This window comes from Astatotilapia calliptera, chromosome 7, assembly GCF_964374335.1.
Source record: "Astatotilapia calliptera chromosome 7, fAstCal68.1, whole genome shotgun sequence".
NCBI classification, from domain to species: domain Eukaryota; kingdom Metazoa; phylum Chordata; class Actinopteri; order Cichliformes; family Cichlidae; genus Astatotilapia; species Astatotilapia calliptera.
Window position 1 is genome coordinate 55544107 of NC_137428.1, and position 20779 is coordinate 55564885.

Genomic DNA, 20779 nt, shown 5'->3' on the forward strand with positions numbered 1-20779 from the left:
TCTTTATAATGTTGATGTTTGTCCAAGATTACCATTAAAACTGAGGTATGGAGCATGAGAGAGGGAGTGACAAAATATATCATGACTCAAACAGATGAAGATGAAATGTTGTTATAAGACACTTCATGGGTGTGATTTTAATGTAGACAAAAAGGTGAACACCCAGGATGCATCTTCTGCTCCTCCTAAACTGCAAACATCAAATGAACTATATTACACGGCCCTTTCGGTGAGGTATCAGTTGGTGCACCTTTCCCTCTCTCTGGACAGGGATTGCTCAAAGCCATGAGGTCAGCCAGCATGCAGCTAGAATGGGTGATACCATGGCTCAGCCTTTGCCTTGGCCTATCAGCAGCCACCATTGGTATGTAGTCTATTGTAACACAAAGAGAGTGGTATCCATGACTGTGTGAAGATGAAACTTTAATTATTTCAGCTTTTTTTTCCTTCTGTTTTGTGTTACATTAAGATGAACAGAACTCAAGTACAAGTCATATTTGTCTTCTGACATAATGACGATATGTAGGTGTTATAACTTTTATCTTCTTTTTCTTCTTTTTAAGTCACGGTTCAGGACACTGGAAAAATTCCAGTAATTACAGGTAATTTTTTTTTCAGAGACAAAATAACGCAATGAATAAATAAATGATTAACCATTACACTAGTGTAATGACTTATTTTCTTTCAAAATAGTAGTGAGCCCATCTCACAACAACCAGTTCTGCAGCACATGGGGAAACTACCACTTTAAGACATTTGATGGGAATTTGTTCAGGCTTCCATCCACTTGCAGCTACATCTTTGCATCCCAGTGTAAGGCAGACTACAACAGTTTCAACATTGAGCTCCAACGACAGGAGTCCGATATGGTTACCACCATAAAGAAAGTCACAATGAAACTGGATGGTGAAGTTGTGGAATTAGGCAATGGATTCATCAAAATCAACAATGAACCGTGAGTCTGTCTTACAAATGTGATTTTTCATTGACAGCTGATGCACTGGTTTAATAGACGATTAATATTTAATCTAACTATGATGATTTTTTTTTTTATTCCTTATAGTGCTAAAATACCCTTCAGTCGGGGTGGCATTTCAGTAGAAAGCATTGCATCCTATGTTAAAGTTCAGGCAAAGCTGGGATTGGTCTTAATGTGGAATCAAGAAGACTCCCTCTGGGTATGCTTTTTACCTACTGTGTTCGACGCCACTAATGTTTCTGAAGTAATCTATAATAAATAAATTATGCTGATTATAATTACTAAAGAAAGCTAAGTGGATTTTGTGCTTGATACAAATAAATCTCATATACTGCAGATTATAGTAAATAAACTGTATATTATAGTGAACAAATAACTACCAAAGTGTGCTATATGATTTAAACACACTGTGTGTGTCGTGTATTGCTACAGAAATGTTGAGTTTTTTAATTAATATTACCTTTAGCACAGGTAAAAAGCAGCTTTACCAGAGTATTCCTCACTGCACTGTATTATTCAAATAGTAATTATAGATTTCATCTTTATTTCTGCATTTAATTCATATCTAATTTTTGAAATGGTTTTAAGGTTGAACTGGATGCAAAATTCAGAAATCAAACTTGTGGTCTGTGTGGTGACTTCAATGAACTGAATAATGAGTTCACAAATTCAGGTAAGAACTAAATCCTAAAGCTTAAAGAAGACTACAATCCAATTCAGTGATCACACTTGCTAAAACATAATTTCCTATTAGATACAGGGGCTTCTTACTGTATTGAAGAATATGGGGACAAGTGGAAAATCAGTGGTCTGTCTGACAATTGTGAGACCACGTCCTTTAAAGCTAAAGAGTCATGTGAAGTTCCGGTATGTCAAATTATTTTTGCTTGGAAGTATCTTACATATATTTAAATGCATGATATTAAATGCATAATAATCTTTGACCAACAGGAAGATCTCTGCCAGAAACTGAAGACTGAAAGTGCATTTGACAGTTGTCAAGGCCTGATTGAAACCGAGTCCTTCATTGACGCCTGTAAGGAAGATCTGTGCTCCTGTGTCAGCAATGATACGTCTTGTGTGTGTGCGACCATGTCAGAGTACTCCCGTCAGTGTGCTCATGCAGGCGGGACACCAGGGCAGTGGAAGAACCCAGATTTCTGTGGTAAGAACATAAACAAGGGGATTTGTTGTTTTCACTGTACTAACATCCAGTAGCGGTTTCAGATACGGGCGATACGGGCGGTTGCCCGGGGCGGCATCGTGGTGGGGGGCGGCATCACGGGCACCGGCAAAAAAAAAAAAAAATGCTCGTACTCATGCTGCCCTGACGTCAGCCAGCGCTTATTGGGAATGGCATAGGCACCGATTGGTTTTCTATTGCCCATTTGCTGGGAGAAAGGGCGCCCTTCCTGCTGCTTGCTGTGCAGAGAGGGGAGGGCGGGTGATTCTGTGACCGGCTGGAGCAGCATCTAATAACCAACTCGCAAAATAAAACAAAATAAAAACAAACCAACAAACACGAAAACACCAGACATTATGATACAGACTTATAATTTGCACCGATGTTTTTTCGAAATTCTATACACAAAAAGTGAGCGGGAGAGCCCTCGGTGCGCCTGCTTGCTGCTGAAGTCAAAGTAAACTTTATTGCCATCTCCACTACATACAGTCCAGTATATAGAGAGACGAGACGACGAGGCTCCAGTTACAGCAGTGCAAGTAAACAAACAATAAATATAAGAAGAGTAAGAAAATAAATCTACACTTTAGGACTAGAGGTAAAGGGATCAATAACAATTTAAAAATTTCTGAAATCTCATAAATGCACCCTAGACAAAGTGAATCTGTGAACTAAGGTGTAGGTGTGTTAGATCATGTTGTGGTGATCCTTGGGTTGAGGGATGGGTGTTCATACTGGAGTACAAAATTAAAACCAATGGAAATGGACAAGAAGTGTTCGCCCAAGGCGCCAAACAGGCTAGGACTGCCACTGCTAACATCACAATTACTTGTTTATTAATTTTAATTCTAACTTTTGTGTGCTTAAAAGGAAAATCATGCCCCTTCAACCTGGAGTATAAGGAATGTGGTAATCCCTGCATGGACACTTGCAAAAACCAGGGCACAAACCAAGTGTGTAGTGAACACTGTGTTGATGGATGTTTCTGTCCATTTGGTAAGTTTTGTAGCTTCTAGAGGATAATATTCTTTCTTTTTTTTAAAAAATTGGGGCTAGTATGTATTCACTATTATAATTCTTAGGTTATCACTTTTATTCTTTAAATGTATTATTTTTCCCTTTGACACTCTATAGTGTATTTGTGAAGCTAAATTGGATAATATTTGATCAAATGTTGCCATCCTGGGTTGCAACGTTTACCACAGTGAAATCTAAGAAAATTTCTTCTTAGGTCTTTTTAGCCCATTGGGAAAGTGAGGAAAGTGAGGACATCTATGTTAAAAAAATAGGAACATTTGGGGCCTCAAAATGTGCCGATGACATACCCATCAGACCTAATGGTGATTTTGTGTATTATCATAAAACTATCTGTTTCCAAAGGGACTGTGTTGGATGATGTCACACATACTGGGTGCATCACTGTTGACAACTGCAGCTGCCTGCATAATGGAGAAATATACCAACCGGGGCAATCCTACTCCGGGCCATGCAAGAGCTGGTAACTGTATCATTTATAACTTCATATCTATATTCACACTGGTTTATGAAGATGAACTGACGGACCTCTGTTTAACAGCACCTGCAAAAATGGTGAGTGGATCTGTAATCTTAAAGACTGCCCTGGTGTTTGTTCCATCCTGGGTGGCTCTCACATCACCACCTATGACGATAAAACGTATATGTTTCACGGAGAGTGTTCTTATGTTCTGACAAAGGTGAGGTGAAACAGAAAATAACTTTCTTTTGTTTTTTATATTATTTTTATTGTTATTATTCACAAACATGTATTATACATGTAAACTACATGTGTAAGTGCATTTTTGACTTTTCAATTTTAGGAAATCAAAGGGACTTTCAGCCTTCAAGGCGACTTGGCTAAATGTGAAAAATCTGATAAATCAACTTGTCTGGCTTCAATCACTCTACTACTGTCAGATCATGTGGTAAAATATGTGTATATTTTTATCCAGTTTATTTTGTTTTCCAATGGTTCAGATGGCTTTTCTGATATAGTAATATACTTTGTCCTATAGATTGTTAAAATTGATGCCAGTGGGCAGGTCTTTTACCACACACTGCTCACTCAGCTTCCTCTCTTTTTGGGTGAGCACTTGTTTATCTTTTAGTGAATGAAATCTCAACATTTAAATGAGTCTCATCATTTAATTTGAAAATATATACGTATAAAATATATTTCCCTTTACAGATGATATCACAATTTTCCACCCATCTACATTCTTTCTTGTAATGCAAACCACCTACGGGCTTGATGTTGAGATTCAGCTCACACCTGTTATGCAGGTCTACATCAAAGCCAGTGTATCTAATAAAGGAAAACTCGTCGGTGGGTTTGGATTTTGATTGGTTTTGGGATTAAGTTTAAAGTGTGAAGATTGTTATGTTACACCATGATCATCTTTATCCAGGTCTGTGTGGAGATTTTGATAACGATGGATCACAGGACTTCAAAACAACCTCCGGTATAATTGAAAAAACAGCTTGGACATTTGCCAACACATGGAAAACCAAGTCAAACTGCCCTGACGTGACAAATATACTCGGGGACCCCTGTAGTTTGAGTACAGAAAAGGGTAGGTCACAGTCATCATGCTCTATGTTTTGTTGATGGCTTATCACTTTTTAAGTAAACCTGTTTCTTTCTGTAGAGGAATATGCCAAACACTGGTGCTCCCAGCTGTCAGACCCAAAAGGTGTTTTTTCACCGTGCCATCCTGTGGTACACCCAGTAGAGTATCAACTTGTAAGCAGGGATTTCTTCTTTTTTGTAATCAAGTGTATGTTTTTATTTTAATTATTTATTAGCTTTAACTGATGATTAAGCTTTTTGCTGTTTCTCTTCGCAGAATTGTATTTATGACACCTGTGCCTGTGAAAAAAGTGAGGATTGCTTGTGTGCTGCTTTGTCCGCCTATGTTCATGCATGTGCTATTGAAGGTGTATTATTGACTGGATGGAGGAACAACACATGCCGTAAGTTTAAATGAAATTATCTACTACAATAAATCATATCTGTCTCTGTTTAAACTGTAAAGGGTCCTTTTTTCTTCCAACAGAGAAATACACAAATGACTGCCCACCTACTTTTGTGTATGACTACAAAATGACAAGCTGTGGTCGCACCTGTCGCTCTCTTAGTCAGTCAGATTTAACATGTGGGGTTGATTTTACTGAGCTTGATGGCTGTGGCTGTGCTGAAGGAACTTATCTAAATGAGAAGAACGAGTGTGTGTTACCCTCACAATGTTCCTGTTACGCTGGAGACACAGTGGTGCATCCCGGGCAGGTTACTACACTCAGTAATGGACAGACTTGGTATGTTTTTCCATATATTCTGTATTTTTATTAATTCATTAATTTAGTTATTTATTTATTTTGTGTTTTGATGATGTTTGATGGTTAACATAAAGTAGATAAGAACAAGGGAAGAGAAAACACCAATAATTTAGTATGCTGTGAAGTACTGCACTTGTGCTTGCCAAGATGTTTTTTTGGTGCCTTTATACTTGTAGAAGAGTATGCGATTGATTGGTTGTACTTTGCCCTACAAAAGTCTGCCTAAAGTGAAGTGAAATTGTGGCCAATATATGAGACAAAAACTGTAAACTTGTTACATTTCTATTTTTTGTCCGGAAATTTTTTTCCATGTCCATTTTTCATGGGGCAAGATATTTGATACTCTGAAACCAGGTACTAGTAACCAATGTTCCTTCTAATTTTTTATGTGTCTGAGCAAACACACAAACTCTCTGAGCGGTCCCTTGGACCACCATAAGCAACATTAGACGTGTGCACATCATTGAATCCATCCAAGTTACATGGTTTATTAAAATAATCAAATTACAGCATTTACATTTATGTTGGACGACTTTTAATTAAGTGCTTTAATCCACTTAAAATGAAAATTTAAAAAAAAATCTTGTTCAAGACCTGTGTAGTATGTTAACACTATTGGAAGTAAAAAATAACTTGAACTCCAATTTTGAAAACACAATTTTTTATTTTTTATTTTAAATAAAGCTCTGACTGTATTATGAGTATGAGTCTGTGGTCTGAGGGAGAGTCTTGTAACTCTCTGTCTGTAAAATACAGTATATGATGACCAATGTTGGGCAATTAATTATATAGTTACTTCTTCAAAAAAATGAGTTTTGCAAACAACTAAATTTTTTGCAGTTATTTACCTAAAAATGCAGTCAAGGCGTTTTTTAAAAAAAACAAAAAAAACATTTCAAACTATTTACAGAACAATCAACTGTTCTGCATCAAATCTGATGCCACACAAAGTATTTGTGCCACTCCAAAAATAATTTTTGTCCACTATGAGATAAAGGTGAACATCACAAGCCTGCAGACCTGGCAACAGGAGATGTATCACTCCTGTAACACCTGCAACATTCAGCAGTCGCCTCATTGTTCTGACACACACAACAAAACTAGTGACTACACTACACACTAACTACACAACACATTAACTTCAGACTCCAAACACACAAAACATCGTAAATCTCTCACATCTCCAAACCCCGCCGTCACTCCTAAAACTTCCCCCCTTCCTAAACATCTAAATGTCATGCTGCCAACATTTTTAGATTGGTCAACATGGTACATTTGTCCACCAATAGGAAAGGATGGGGCGGGGTTAGTTTTGTTTTTGCTCACATCATTGGCTGGAGCAGCCACTTACTGACTCACACTACAAAACAGAATAAATTGTTTTAATTCCAATTCAGGTTAGATTTTTTTGGTGCGCAACACAGATTTTCTGTGTGCGGAGACCGTGCCAGCAGTGTGCGATTACACACACTCTTAGAAGGAACATTGCTAGTAACCATTGAATCCAGTTGGATGTAACATCGTTTCAAGTTGACATTGGGCCATAGCAATGCAAATGTGTGGGTTTTGATAGGGTGAAGCAAAGTCAATTAAATACATATAAATAAAATTACGTTTTTTGCTTTACAGTAGTTAGCCTTGGGGGTCCTAAAAACACCATTGTGCACCATTTCAAATATTCTTGTCAAATAGTCCAGCTTGATAATTATTGATATTATTGTGAGATGTAAAATAAAACTGTATTATTGGCAAATTATACATTAAGTAACAAACTGAAGCCACTGTGAAGTGGACATGGACACACTCAGAAAATGGAGACATGCCACACAGTCCAATGTGAATCAAAACAAGCATGCTAGACACACTTGTCAACAAAAGATGGCAGTAATTTAAAGGACGAGTGCAAATAAATAAGAAAAGTTAAAAAAGAACATTGTTTGAGATGAAATGAAAGAGAAATTGCTTTCACTTTGGTAGTTTTACTTGATAGCTATTTTTAGGCAGGGGCAGGGCATGCGTGTTTGGCTTCTTTGTTTTTTAACCCTGTTACAAAACAAATAACTCATTTCATTCAGCAAGTGGACTCACTTAACTCTCAGGGCCTATGCAAATGTGCAAAGAAGTTAAGATTCTGGCAAATTCAAGTTTCATTATATCAAAGAACTTTATTGCTTCACTGATGTGGTTCAGGTTGTGACATGCCCAAGTATCACCAAGTGAAGTTGTCCCAGGAATGTTTAACCTGAATACACACAGCTGCAATTGATACCTTGTTATTTCATTGAACTGATACAATGCATCTCTTTTCTTTGTCTTGCCTATCTTCATTTATGTTTCAGCTCTTGCTATGGTGGAGAATTAACCTGTTCAGGAAAACAAGTGATTCAAAGTAGGTACAAAGTACTTAATTACTGTTCATTAAATGGTTATTTCTACTGAAAAGCAAAGTATAAGTAAATACAACCATACAGTTGTGTCCCTTTAAAGACACTGTCATTGTTCTCAGCATGCACAAGCCCAATGGTTTTCCTCAACTGCTCAAATGCAAAGCCGGGAGAAAAGGGATCTGAGTGCCAAAAAAGCTGCCAGACACTGAACAAACAATGTGTAAGACTGAGAAGCTGATTCATAACTGCCACACATGGACATTACAACAGCATAATCAGTTATTAAGCATATTGATGAAATATGTCTCTGTTATCCTGAACAGATCAGCACAGATTGTATCTCAGGATGTGTATGTCCTGATGGCCTGCTATCAGATAATAATGGAGGCTGTGTAAAGCAGGAGGACTGCCCCTGCTCATATAATGGACAATACTATAAACATGGACAATCTGTTAAAGTAGACTGCAATACATGGTGAGGGCTTTTTTTGTTCTTCTTGGGGTTTTTTCTAACAATTTCCTGTTATTTACTCATCCATCAACTCTGTTTAAATAAAGAGTATATTTTAAAAACACACTAAATAATACTCAAACTCTGGTGTCCCCAAGCATGTTTTTCACATCACTGAAACTTTTTTTGGGGGGAGGGGGGGGGGGGGGGGGGGCTTTGGGAATAGTTATTTAACAAGATTTAACTTCCCTTTTCAAATCTAAGCACATGCAAAAGCAGCATATGGGAATGTACAGGTCAAGACTGTGGTGGAACCTGTACCATTTATGGAGCAGGGAATTACATCACTTTTGATGAATCAAGATTTGCCTTTAGTGGAGGCTGTAGCTACATCTTCACCCAGGTACAGTCTGCACTTACGTTTAATCTTTATGACCTGTTAAAATCAGTCCTGTGATACTGACATGAGAATCCTGCAGGATTCCTGTGGAGGTGAGAACGGCACCTTTCAGGTACTGACTGAGAGCATCCCCTGCGAAAATGCTGAAAGCGTCTGCTCCTTTGACATCACGCTCTATTTAGGGGTATGTAAATATGAACAGAAATTGCATTTACAAGTTGTTTTTTTTAAAAAGATAGATACCTTAATAATTAATAATTATGCATTACAGGCACCTTCCTTATCTGTTTTTAAATCACGTCTTAAAACATATTTATTTACCTTGGCTTTTAGCATAGCAGGACTTGTTGATGTCTCTTAATATGTTTCTTATTAATTATATTATTTTTAATTTTAAGATATTTTATATGTAATTTAAACTGTTTCCTCTCTGTTTTATATTTGTAGCACTTTGGTCAACATTGTTGGATGTAAAGTGCGTCATAAATAAAGATGCTATGCTATGCTATGCTATTACCTCATTATTATAATCACTATATGAGAAAATGGGTTTTTTGAAAAAGAAACAGGGTACACAGTGTTGTCGTTAATATAGTGAGTTGGACTGTGTGTTTCAACATGAGCCCTGTTCTATTTTTGAAAATTAAGCATGGCAAAAAATTAAATATTAACCTTTTGCTGGGTACTGTAATCTGGTCTACAATTGTTGCAAATCCATACGTATTAATGTTCCTAAATGGTCACATCGTTTTTCACAATTCCCAATTAGCATGTTTTGTTTTTAACAGAACAGTGAAATTCGTCTCTCAGATGAACATATCAAAGTTTTTAAAAAAAACAGTGGGGAAGAAATACCCTATCAAGTCCACACTTTGGGTTTATATCTCGTCATTGAAGCGAAGAATGGCCTTATTGTCATTTGGGATAAAAAGACAACCCTCATGATAAAACTCAGATCTACATTCAAGGTCTGTGAGCACACACACACATACACACATACACATATATAGATAGATAGAGAGATAGAGAGATATAAACAAACTTGTTCTTTTCTTAGGGCAAAGTCTGCGGTCTGTGTGGAAATTTTGATGGAAATATCAAGAATGATTTCACTACCAGAAATAAAGAAGTTGTGGTTGATCCCCTTATATTCGGAAACAGCTGGCAAGTGTCACCTAGCTGCTCAAGTGCACAAACTCCAAAGGATGCATGTACACTGTACTCACACAGACAGGCATGGGCAGTGAAGCACTGCAGCATTATCAAGAGTGCAGTATTTGAGGCCTGCTATTCAAAGGTAAGTGTTTATGAATGTAAGTAAACGTTTAGGCTATAATGGACCAAAGTCACTCTTTACTTACATTTACAATTACTTATTCCAAAAAGGTGGATCCCCAACAATATTTTGATGCCTGTGTGAGAGACACGTGTGCCTGTAATTCAGGAGGAGATTGTGAGTGTTTCTGTTCAGCTGTAGCAGCTTATGCAGCAGCCTGTAATGAGGCAGGAGTGTGCGTGAAATGGAGAACTCCCACCATCTGCCGTGAGTGTTTTTTTTATTTTTCTGTGACAAGATACATATAAAATGCAAAGTATAATAATAACTGTCAGCATGAGCTAAGTTTACAAATAAGGTTTAATGTAAAATCGAGTTCATTGTTATTTATGATTTATTACTTTTGTTTTATTAGCTGTATTCTGTGATTATTACAACCCTGATGGACAGTGTGAATGGCACTATAAGCCTTGTGGAAGATCATGCATGAAGACATGCAGTAATCCCTCTGGAATATGCTACAATCAACTTCCCGCATTAGAAGGTATGCATTGTAAGAAAAGGAAAGTACATGCATTTGTAGGTTCATAATTATACAGCCAGGCATCACTGACCATGTCTCCTCCTTCTAAGTAAAGTAGATAATGTAGTGCAAATGTGCCCCCATGTTCAACGACTGTTTGAAACCAGCTGTATTGGTGTCCTATATCTACCTTTTAGCTAATTTACTGACAAAATACTTCAGAAACTGGTGACGGGGGCTGCTGCTCTCACTGACATCATGATATTATTATTGACCTATTATTGTACAGTCTTTACTTTACAATACTTTTCAAATTAAAACACCTCGAGGCAACTGTTGAAATGAAATAGAATTTAACTGAATTGAAAGAAAGAACGATTGGATTTTAACCACACATTTATTTCTTAATAAATAAATACGAGGACATCACAAGTTTTTTTTTAACAAAATAAAAAAGCAGTCAAAAAACACATGGTTGAAATAATATTGACCATCGACAAAAGAACAGACCACATTATTAAAACACAACTGAGAGAAAAAATCTGTCAAATGATCCACCAATGAATAAAACAGAAATTCAGCTTTAATATTTAACCAGTAAAATGACCATTTGAAAATGGTCCAAGCTTGAAAAAGGCTGTTATAAAACATTGGCATTTAATAAGAAGATGAGATCAAATTACAATTTCATAAAATTATCCATTCCCAACTATCCCATTCCTCTTACAAAGCACTAGTTACTGGTTTCCTGAAAACATGTTCTTCCCTTCCCATCAGGTATTTCTGAATTATCTGCATTCTGAAAGCTGCAGTTCTGCTCTCTAGGTGAACTAGTCCTTGTCCACCTTTTTCTTTGTGCAAAAAAAGCACAGCCTGGGATATCCAATGTCAGTTATCCCAAAAAAACTTGATCATCAAAGACTGAATTTATTTAATAATAAGGAAGTGGGCTCTAAACAAGTTAATCTATGCCACAATAAAAAACAAACTTAGTTTATAATATATTTATAATAGGCACCCTACCTTTATATGACATCTGCGGTAACAACCATCTCCACTTCCCTAACTTCCCCTCAATTCTTGTTTAGTGTGTCTTCATGTCCCAGTTACACACCCAGATACTTCAAACATCCTCTTTTCCATTTCAAACCACCTGGAAGTTTTGGGACCCCAACAATATGACATCACAATGAGCTTGAGACCTCCAAAATATCTTTGACTAGTGACACATTATCAACAATAGACCTGCCTGGCACGCCGTAGGTTTGTGTTCAGTGGACAACATGATTCATCACCTTCTTTGGTCTGTTTGCCAGCACTTTTGACAGTGCACATTATAATCAGTGCACAATAAAGAGACAGGCCACCAGTCCTTAATATAGTGGAGATCACCTTTCTTTGGTAAGAATGTTAGAACAGCTCTCGTGTAGCTCTGAGGCAAAAAAAACTTCAGCGAAGCCCTTCTCAACAACCTCCATGATATCATCACAAAGGTCAGACCAAAAAGCTTTATTGTGCCTTACTGGCATACTTTGTAAAGCAGTATAAACTTCTTTTAATGTTAGAGGCTCCCCCAGCTCCTTGTTGAACTCCTCAGAAACTCTGGATTGACTAGTCCAGAAGTTATTAAAAGTCTTTTAAAAGCTATAAAGATCTGAGTAAAGATCCACTGTGCTTCAATGATGTCACTATCTGCTGTTATAAGATCTCCAGCAGATGATTTCAAACCATGCATGAACTTGATCTGTCCTTTTGGAGGGTTTTCCAATGAAAAGAAAAACTTGTATGTCCATCAGGGAGAGACTTGAGGTTCTCAAACCAACCTTGAGCTCCTGTGAAATCTGCAGACACCTGTAGCTCCACTATGTCAATCTCCAGTTCTCTCATATATTTGGCCGAAGAGACATTGACAGTATACTGTTGACAAAATTCTTTGATTTCAGTTTTTCTCCAATCCCATCACTGCATTAAAGACATAAAATCATATTTTCTACATGTATACACTCTCCAGAAAAAAAAATAGCTGTCTAATCTAGCTGCAGACAAAAATGTTCTCTACTCCTGGCCCATGTATATTGTCTTTCTTGATTGTACATATCCTTCCCTACATCAACTAAAGACTGTGCTTCTGTCAAACACTTTAGAAATGTTTAAGTGCACAAATGAGGTTCTAAATGATTCCTGTCCAACTGATTATTTTCTATACAGCTAAACTCTCCAGCCAAAAAAAGAAACTCATCTGGCTGGCAGTTGCATAAGATATCTTCAAGCTTCTGTAAAAAAATAAAAATAAAAAATTCTCTCTGGCCCTGTATTCAGAGCATACATATTCAAAAAATACAATTTTAAAACACTCATACTTTGCCTTCACCACTATTAATCTGCCCTTTATCACCTGATGAAATTAATTGGAATCTGGTAAAAAAAAAAAAATTAAGGAGTGCCATTCCATCACTAGCTCTGTTTAAATGAAAATATTTAACATTTTGCACACCATTTACAGATTTAATGGTTGAACTGGCCAGACTATCTGCAGTCCAGCCTTCCTCTTTATCTTCATCCTCTTAGTCTATATCACTATTATGCAGTGTTGGTCAAGTTACTTGAAAAAAGTAATCAGTAACTAATTACTGATTACTTCCCAAAAAAGTAATCCCATTACTTTACTGATTACTTATTTTCAAAAGTAATTAATTACTTAGTTACTTAGTTACTTCAGTTTCACGATTTACAACCTGAATAGGTGATAAAGTGATAGATCTTTCAGCCCAATTCTACTTTTTCTACATAATCCATCATACAGAATGTAATCAAATGGAAAGGTCCCTTTTTAAAACTTGTTTTCAATCAATCAATCAATGAATCTTTATTTATAAAGCACTTTTCATACAAAAAATGTAGCACAAAGTGCTTCACATAGTTAAAAGCAGCCCACGCCACCCTCCAATTCACTCCCCGCACTCTCATTAACATAAATGATGTGAATACACACATATCCCCCCCCCCCCCCACACACACACACACACACGCGCACACTTAAAGAGTAAAAATTGGGCTGGGTTCACGTGAGCCAAGTGAGGAAACACTATAACAGGGAGCCGTCTGCACCGGGAGCCGGTCACAGACCGCAGCCTCCAGGCTGGGCACACAGCAGGAGGGAGGCAAAGGAGCCCCCCAGCCAGGCTGAGAGGACCCCCAGAGACCCAGCAGCCACGGTCGATCACAGCCCCGGTGCAGAGAGCCCCCTCCGAGGAAACACTGGAGATATAACACAATAGGCTATATACAGAGTAAAATGATCAAATAAATAAGAAAGGGATACAATATAAATATAAATAGAGTAAGAAGATTAAAAAAATGAATAAGAATAAAATCAATAAATATTAGGTAGAGCCTAAATTAATAATAAAATAACAGGATAGAATAAATAAGCATAAAATAAATAAACGTTAGGTGAAAGCTAAATTAAAAAGGTGGGTCTTGAGCCTGTTCTTAAAAACATGTACGTTCTCTGTGGCCCTGAGCTCCTCCGGCAGGCTGTTCCACAGACGAGGACCATACCACTGAAAAGCTGCCTCTCCGTGAGTATGTGTCCTGACTTTAGGGACAATCAAAAGGCCAGTACCAGAGGACCTCAGGGTCTGCGAGGGTTCATATGGTAAAAGCAGATCTGAGAGATAAGAAGGCCCAAGACCATTAAGACATTTAAAAACCAATAAAAGAACTTTAAAATCGATCCTGAAACACACGGGGAGCCAATGCAGCGATTCTAAAACCGGTGTAATGTGGGCCCGCCCTCTGGTCTTCGTCAGCACACGAGCTGCCGAGTTTATTAGTTTTAATCTTTTAACTTTATGCATCAAGCAAAAATTTTATTATATGCAACATTCTCTGGCTGAAAGAAATTTGTTTAATATTTAAACCTATTTTCTGCACATTCCAGCACATAAAATATTTTTTTTGTGTGTGTTTACACTCAGTCTTTCAAATAGATGCAAGTAAAACACAGCAGAAAATAAATAAAATCAAAGACTCAGCGGTCCTTTTGCTCTATTTTCACCTGTAAAGCAGGAGTAGGGTAGGCGGAGGTTTACCCTGGTGCAGGTGTGCCGCGGTGGTCAGTGGAAGAATCCGCGAGTTTCTCTGTGAGTTTCCCATTACGTCATATGCTTGCTTGGAAGTTTAGGGGGTTATTTTCGCTGTAAAAAGAAGTTTTCTTCCCACGCACAACGGACACTAATGTTTTTGTCACTTTTTATGGAATCAAACTTAAAGTAAGGTCAGTACTTCCACGCTTTAAACGCTGCACGCTCATACTCTCTCCCGCACTCGATATATTATCCACTGTTGATCTGCAGACAGCTGTTGTCAAGAACGTCACACTCGCTTACGTCACTGTCATGAGACATTCTCGCAAAAAAAAATCACGGTTTTAGTAATGCAGTAACGCAGCGTTCCTACGCGAAAGTAACGGTAATCTAATTACCGTTTTTGCAATAGTAATCCCTTACTTAACTCGTTACTTGAAAAAAGTAATCGGATTACAGTAACTACTTACTGCCCATCTCTGCTATTATGTTCTGCCAGATTGTTTCCTGAGCTTTCCATCTCTATTTTATCTGTGACTTCATTTTCAATTTGAGAGCTAACTATACTCTCTATTAATTTCTTTTTGACAGAAACTTTAAAGGAATCTTTTATCAGCGTTTGACTGGCTTCTGTATCCACGGTTCCATTTGTAGTCATTTTCCTTTCTTGAGGCTTCTGTTAACTCTGCTTTTACTACACTTGTGTTATTCTCCTGATTGTCCTGTGTATCCATCACTGTTTGACTTTGAGTTTTTTCCAGGACACACTCAAACTAAATGTCCAACTTTACCACAACTAAAACACACGAAAGCTCCCAAAGTTGCATGGATATTATTACCAAATCCACAAAGATCCACTCGCACCCTAAACACTAGATTAAGGTCCTCATCCCTTTTATTAATACTCATAAGAACCTGTTGCCCGTGTGAAACAACATGCTTTCACAGCGCTGATTTGAAACTTGATGACAGCTTTCTGATCTGAGATAATTTTTCCATGCAGAGACAATTCTTTCACCAGAGATTTATTGCTGATAAACAGAGGAATGTTGCAATATGGACTTAGCTGGCATGCTTAAAGGAGAAACTGACAAAAAATATATAATTCACCAAATTACACTTTTAAATTACATTTTGCCTTCTCCATACTGTCAACAAAGATCACCACTGCGCTATTTGTCTGAGCAGCAGATTTAATGCTGCTTTGACCCAAAATTTCACCCAACACCAGACTACACTCCTCGATCTTAAAACCATGTTATCTCATAAGTTTAGTGAAGTCCATTTCGGCAACTTGTACGCCAACTGGCCGAAACACTGGTATTGCGCACTCAAAAGAAAATCAGCAACACTCACTTAAACTCTAAGCAAACAATCAATTCTAAATATAATACCCAGTAAAACACACACACACACACAAACACACACAACAGGTAGAAAAGTAAAGTTAGAAGCAAGTCCTCAATCTCTCAGTGAGACTCACCACATGCTCCACTACCACACTCCCAGCATGCAATTCAGAGAGTAAGGAAGAAAGAATAAGGATTTTTTTTTTTTTAATTGTGTTCAGAGCAGTCACAGCATGGGAATCCACTGTGAAAAGCATAATACTTTGTACTGTGGCGTTACCTATTGTTTTATTTCCACTTCTCAGAGTTGTTCAAAATAGTTAGGCTAGATTTCATGCATGCACCTATTTTGTGTGAGGTTTGAAAATTTACAGTGATGTCTCAATTCTTAAGGCTGCTATCCAACTTGCCCACCTGAAAGGCCTTATTTGGAAGAAGAAACCATGAAATGTGTTGATACATGTGGAACACCACCCACAACAACCACAACAGGAACACCTCCCACAACAACCACCACATTTTCACCTCCCACAACAACAACTACAATTTCACCGCCTACAACAACAACGACAGGATCGCCTCCCACAACAACCACCACAGGAACACGTCCCACAACAACAACCACTGGAACAACGCCCACAACAACCACAACAGGAACACCTCCCACAACAACAACTACATTTTCACCTCCCACAACAACAACCACAGGAACACCTCCCACAACAACAACCACAGAAACAACCACTACAACACCTTGCAATGACTACGAGTGTACATGGTCATCCTGGAGTAATAAGAATTATCCCAGTAGTACTCCAGATGGTGGAGATTATGAATCCATCGCTAACATTACTGATCTGGACCTGAGTGTGTGCAAAAAACCGCTGAAGATACAATGCAGAGCTAAAGATTTCCCAGATATGTCGCTGGAAGACTTAGGTCAAACTTTAGTATGTGACCAACAAGATGGACTTATCTGTCATAACAAAGACCAAGGTTTTCCTCCAAAATGTAATGACTATGAAATACGAGCTTTATGTTGCCGTTATACTTGTGAGCCTACCACAACAACCACTGTATCCACAACAACAACTACAGGCTCGCCTCCCACAACAACAACCACAGGAACACCGCCCACAACAACAACTACATTATCACCTCCAACAACAACAACTACATTTTCACCTCCCACAACAACAACGACAGGAACACCTCCCACAACAACCACAACGGGAACACCTCCCACAACAACAACTACATTTTCACCTCCCACAACAACAACCACAGGAACACCTCCCACAACAACAACCACAGAAACAACCACTACAACACCTTGCAATGACTACGAGTGTACATGGTCATCCTGGAGTAATAAGAATTATCCCAGTAGTACTCCAGATGGTGGAGATTATGAATCCATCGCTAACATTACTGATCTGGACCTGAGTGTGTGCAAAAAACCGCTGAAGATACAATGCAGAGCTAAAGATTTCCCAGATATGTCGCTGGAAGACTTAGGTCAAACTTTAGTATGTGACCAACAAGATGGACTTATTTGTCATAACAAAGACCAAGGTTTTCCTCCAAAATGTAATGACTATGAAATACGAGCTTTATGTTGCCGTTATACTTGTGAGCCTACCACAACAACCACTGTATCCACAACAACAACTACAGGCTCGCCTCCCACAACAACAACCACAGGAACACCGCCCACAACAACAACTACATTATCACCTCCAACAACAACAACTACATTTTCACCTCCCACAACAACAACGACAGGAACACCTCCCACAACAACCACAACTGGAACACCGCCCACAACAACCACAACAGGAACATCTCCCACAACAACAACTACATTTTCACCTCCCACAACAACAACCACAGAAACAACCACTACAACACCTTGCAATGACTACGAGTGTACATGGTCATCCTGGAGTAATAAGAATTATCCCACTAGTACTCCAGATGGTGGAGATTATGAATCCATCGCTAACATTACTGATCTGGACCTGAGTGTGTGCACAAAACCACTGAAGATACAATGCAGAGCTAAAGATTTCCCAGATATGTCGCTAGAAGACTTAGGTCAAACTTTAGTATGTGACCAACAAGATGGACTTATCTGTCATAACAAAGACCAAGGTTTTCCTCCAAAATGTAATGACTATGAAATACGAGCTTTATGTTGCCATTATACTTGTGAGCCTACCACAACAACCACTGTATCCACAACAACAACTACAGGCTCACCTCCCACAACAACAACCACAGGAACACCGCCCACAACAACAACTACATATTCACCTCCCACAACAACAACGACAAGAACACCTCCCACAACAACCACAACTGGAACACCGCCCACAAGCACCACAACAGGAACACCGCCCACAACAACAAGTACAATTTCACCACCCACAACAACAACCACTGGAACACCTCCCACAACAACAACAACCGCAGGAACACCTCCCACAACAACCACCACATTTTCACCTCCCACAACAACAACTACAATTTCACCGCCCACAACAACCACAACAGGAACAACTCCCACAACAGCAACCACTGGAACACCGCCCACAACAACAACAACCACAGGAACACCTCACACAACAACCACCACATTTTCACCTCCCACAACAACAACCACAGGATCGCCTCCCACAACAACAACAACAGGGACACCTCCCACAACAACCACCACAAGAACACCTCCCACAACAACAACCACTGGAACAACGTCCACAACAACCACAACAGGAACACCTCCCACCACAACAACTACATTTTCACCTCCCACAACAACAACCACAGGAACACCTCCCACAACAACAACCACAGAAACAACCACTACAACACCTTGCAATGACTACGAGTGTACATGGTCACCCTGGAGTAATAAGAATTATCCCAGTAGTACTCCAGATGGTGGAGATTATGAATCCATCGCTAACATTACTGATCTGGACCTGAGTGTGTGCAAAAAACCGCTGAAGATACAATGCAGAGCTAAAGATTTCCCAGATATGTCGCTCGAAGACTTAGGTCAAACTTTACTATGTGACCAACAAGATGGACTTATCTGTCATAACAAAGACCAAGGTTTTCCTCCAAAATGTAATGACTATGAAATACGAGCTTTATGTTGCCGTTATACTTGTGAGCCTACCACAACAACCACTGTATCCACAACAACAACTACAGGCTCACCTCCCACAACAACAACCACAGGAACACCGCCCACAACAACAACTACATTTTCACCTCCAACAACAACAACTACATTTTCACCTCCCACAACAACAACGACAAGAACACCTCCCACAACAACCACAACTGGAACACCGCCCACAACAACCACAACAGGAACACCGCCCACAACAACAAGTACAATTTCACCGCCCACAACAACAACCACTGGAACACCTCCCACAACAACAACAACGGCAGGAACACCTCCCACAACAACCACCACATTTTCACCTCCCACAACAACAACTACAATTTCACCGCCCACAACAACCACAACAGGAACAACTCCCACAACAGCAACCACTGGAACACCGCCCACAACAACAACAACCACAGGAACACCTCACACAACAACCACCACATTTTCACCTCCCACAACAACAACCACAGGATCGCCTCCCACAACAACAACAACAGGGACACCTCCCACAACAACCACCACAAGAACACCTCCCACAACAACAACCACTGGAACAACGTCCACAACAACCACAACAGGAACACCTCCCACCACAACAACTACATTTTCACCTCCCACAACAACAACCACAGGAACACCTCCCACAACAACAACCACAGAAACAACCACTACAACACCTTGCAATGACTACGAGTGTACATGGTCACCCTGGAGTAATAAGAATTATCCCAGTAGTACTCCAGATGGTGGAGATTATGAATCCATCGCTAACATTACTGATCTGGACCTGAGTGTGTGCAAAAAACCGCTGAAGATACAATGCAGAGCTAAAGATTTCCCAGATATGTCGCTCGAAGACTTAGGTCAAACTTTACTATGTGACCAACAAGATGGACTTATCTGTCATAACAAAGACCAAGGTTTTCCTCCAAAATGTAATGACTATGAAATACGAGCTTTATGTTGCCGTTATACTTGTGAGCCTACCACAACAACCACTGTATCCACAACAACAACTACAGGCTCACCTCCCACAACAACAACCACAGGAACACCGCCCACAACAACAACTACATTTTCACCTCCAACAACAACAACTACATTTTCACCTCCCACAACAACAACGACAAGAACACCTCCCACAACAACCACAACTGGAACACCGCCCACAACAACCACAACAGGAACACCTCCCACAACAACAACCACTGGAACAACACCCACAACAACCACAACAGGAACACCTCCCACCACAACAACTACATTTTCACCTCCCACAACAACAACCACAGGAACACCTCCCACAACAACAACCACAGAAACAACCACTACAACACCTTGCAATGACTACGAGTGTACATGGTCATCCTGGAGTAATAAGAATTATCCCAGTAGTACTCCAGATGGTGGAGATTATGAATCCATCGCTAACATTACTGATCTGGACCTGAGTGTGTGCAAAAAACCGCTGAAGATACAATGCAGAGCTAAAGATTTCCCAGATATGTCGCTCGAAGACTTAGGTCAAACTTTACTATGTGACCAACAAGATGGACTTATCTGTCATAACAAAGACCAAGGTTTTCCTCCAAAATGTAATGA

General features: G+C 39.1%; 1 protein-coding gene across 1 annotated transcript in view; it reads left to right on the forward strand.

Annotated features, from left to right (window-relative positions):
* The window catches only part of LOC113026609 (mucin-5B-like), a 33445-nt gene continuing 12666 nt past the window's right edge, over window positions 1-20779 (forward strand). The window contains exons 1-27 of the mRNA XM_080303301.1: window positions 1-364; window positions 564-602; window positions 694-955; window positions 1064-1178; window positions 1568-1652; window positions 1734-1846; window positions 1931-2144; window positions 3033-3158; window positions 3543-3660; window positions 3739-3877; window positions 4001-4105; window positions 4196-4265; window positions 4369-4506; window positions 4589-4753; window positions 4829-4923; window positions 5027-5153; window positions 5237-5495; window positions 7856-7905; window positions 8023-8123; window positions 8227-8378; window positions 8619-8757; window positions 8834-8938; window positions 9543-9722; window positions 9812-10051; window positions 10141-10297; window positions 10446-10574; window positions 16384-18098. Coding sequence (XP_080159427.1) covers window positions 286-364; window positions 564-602; window positions 694-955; window positions 1064-1178; window positions 1568-1652; window positions 1734-1846; window positions 1931-2144; window positions 3033-3158; window positions 3543-3660; window positions 3739-3877; window positions 4001-4105; window positions 4196-4265; window positions 4369-4506; window positions 4589-4753; window positions 4829-4923; window positions 5027-5153; window positions 5237-5495; window positions 7856-7905; window positions 8023-8123; window positions 8227-8378; window positions 8619-8757; window positions 8834-8938; window positions 9543-9722; window positions 9812-10051; window positions 10141-10297; window positions 10446-10574; window positions 16384-18098 — 5217 coding nt within the window. The 5' untranslated portion in view covers window positions 1-285. The remainder of the gene's footprint in view (window positions 365-563; window positions 603-693; window positions 956-1063; window positions 1179-1567; window positions 1653-1733; window positions 1847-1930; window positions 2145-3032; window positions 3159-3542; window positions 3661-3738; window positions 3878-4000; window positions 4106-4195; window positions 4266-4368; window positions 4507-4588; window positions 4754-4828; window positions 4924-5026; window positions 5154-5236; window positions 5496-7855; window positions 7906-8022; window positions 8124-8226; window positions 8379-8618; window positions 8758-8833; window positions 8939-9542; window positions 9723-9811; window positions 10052-10140; window positions 10298-10445; window positions 10575-16383; window positions 18099-20779) is intronic.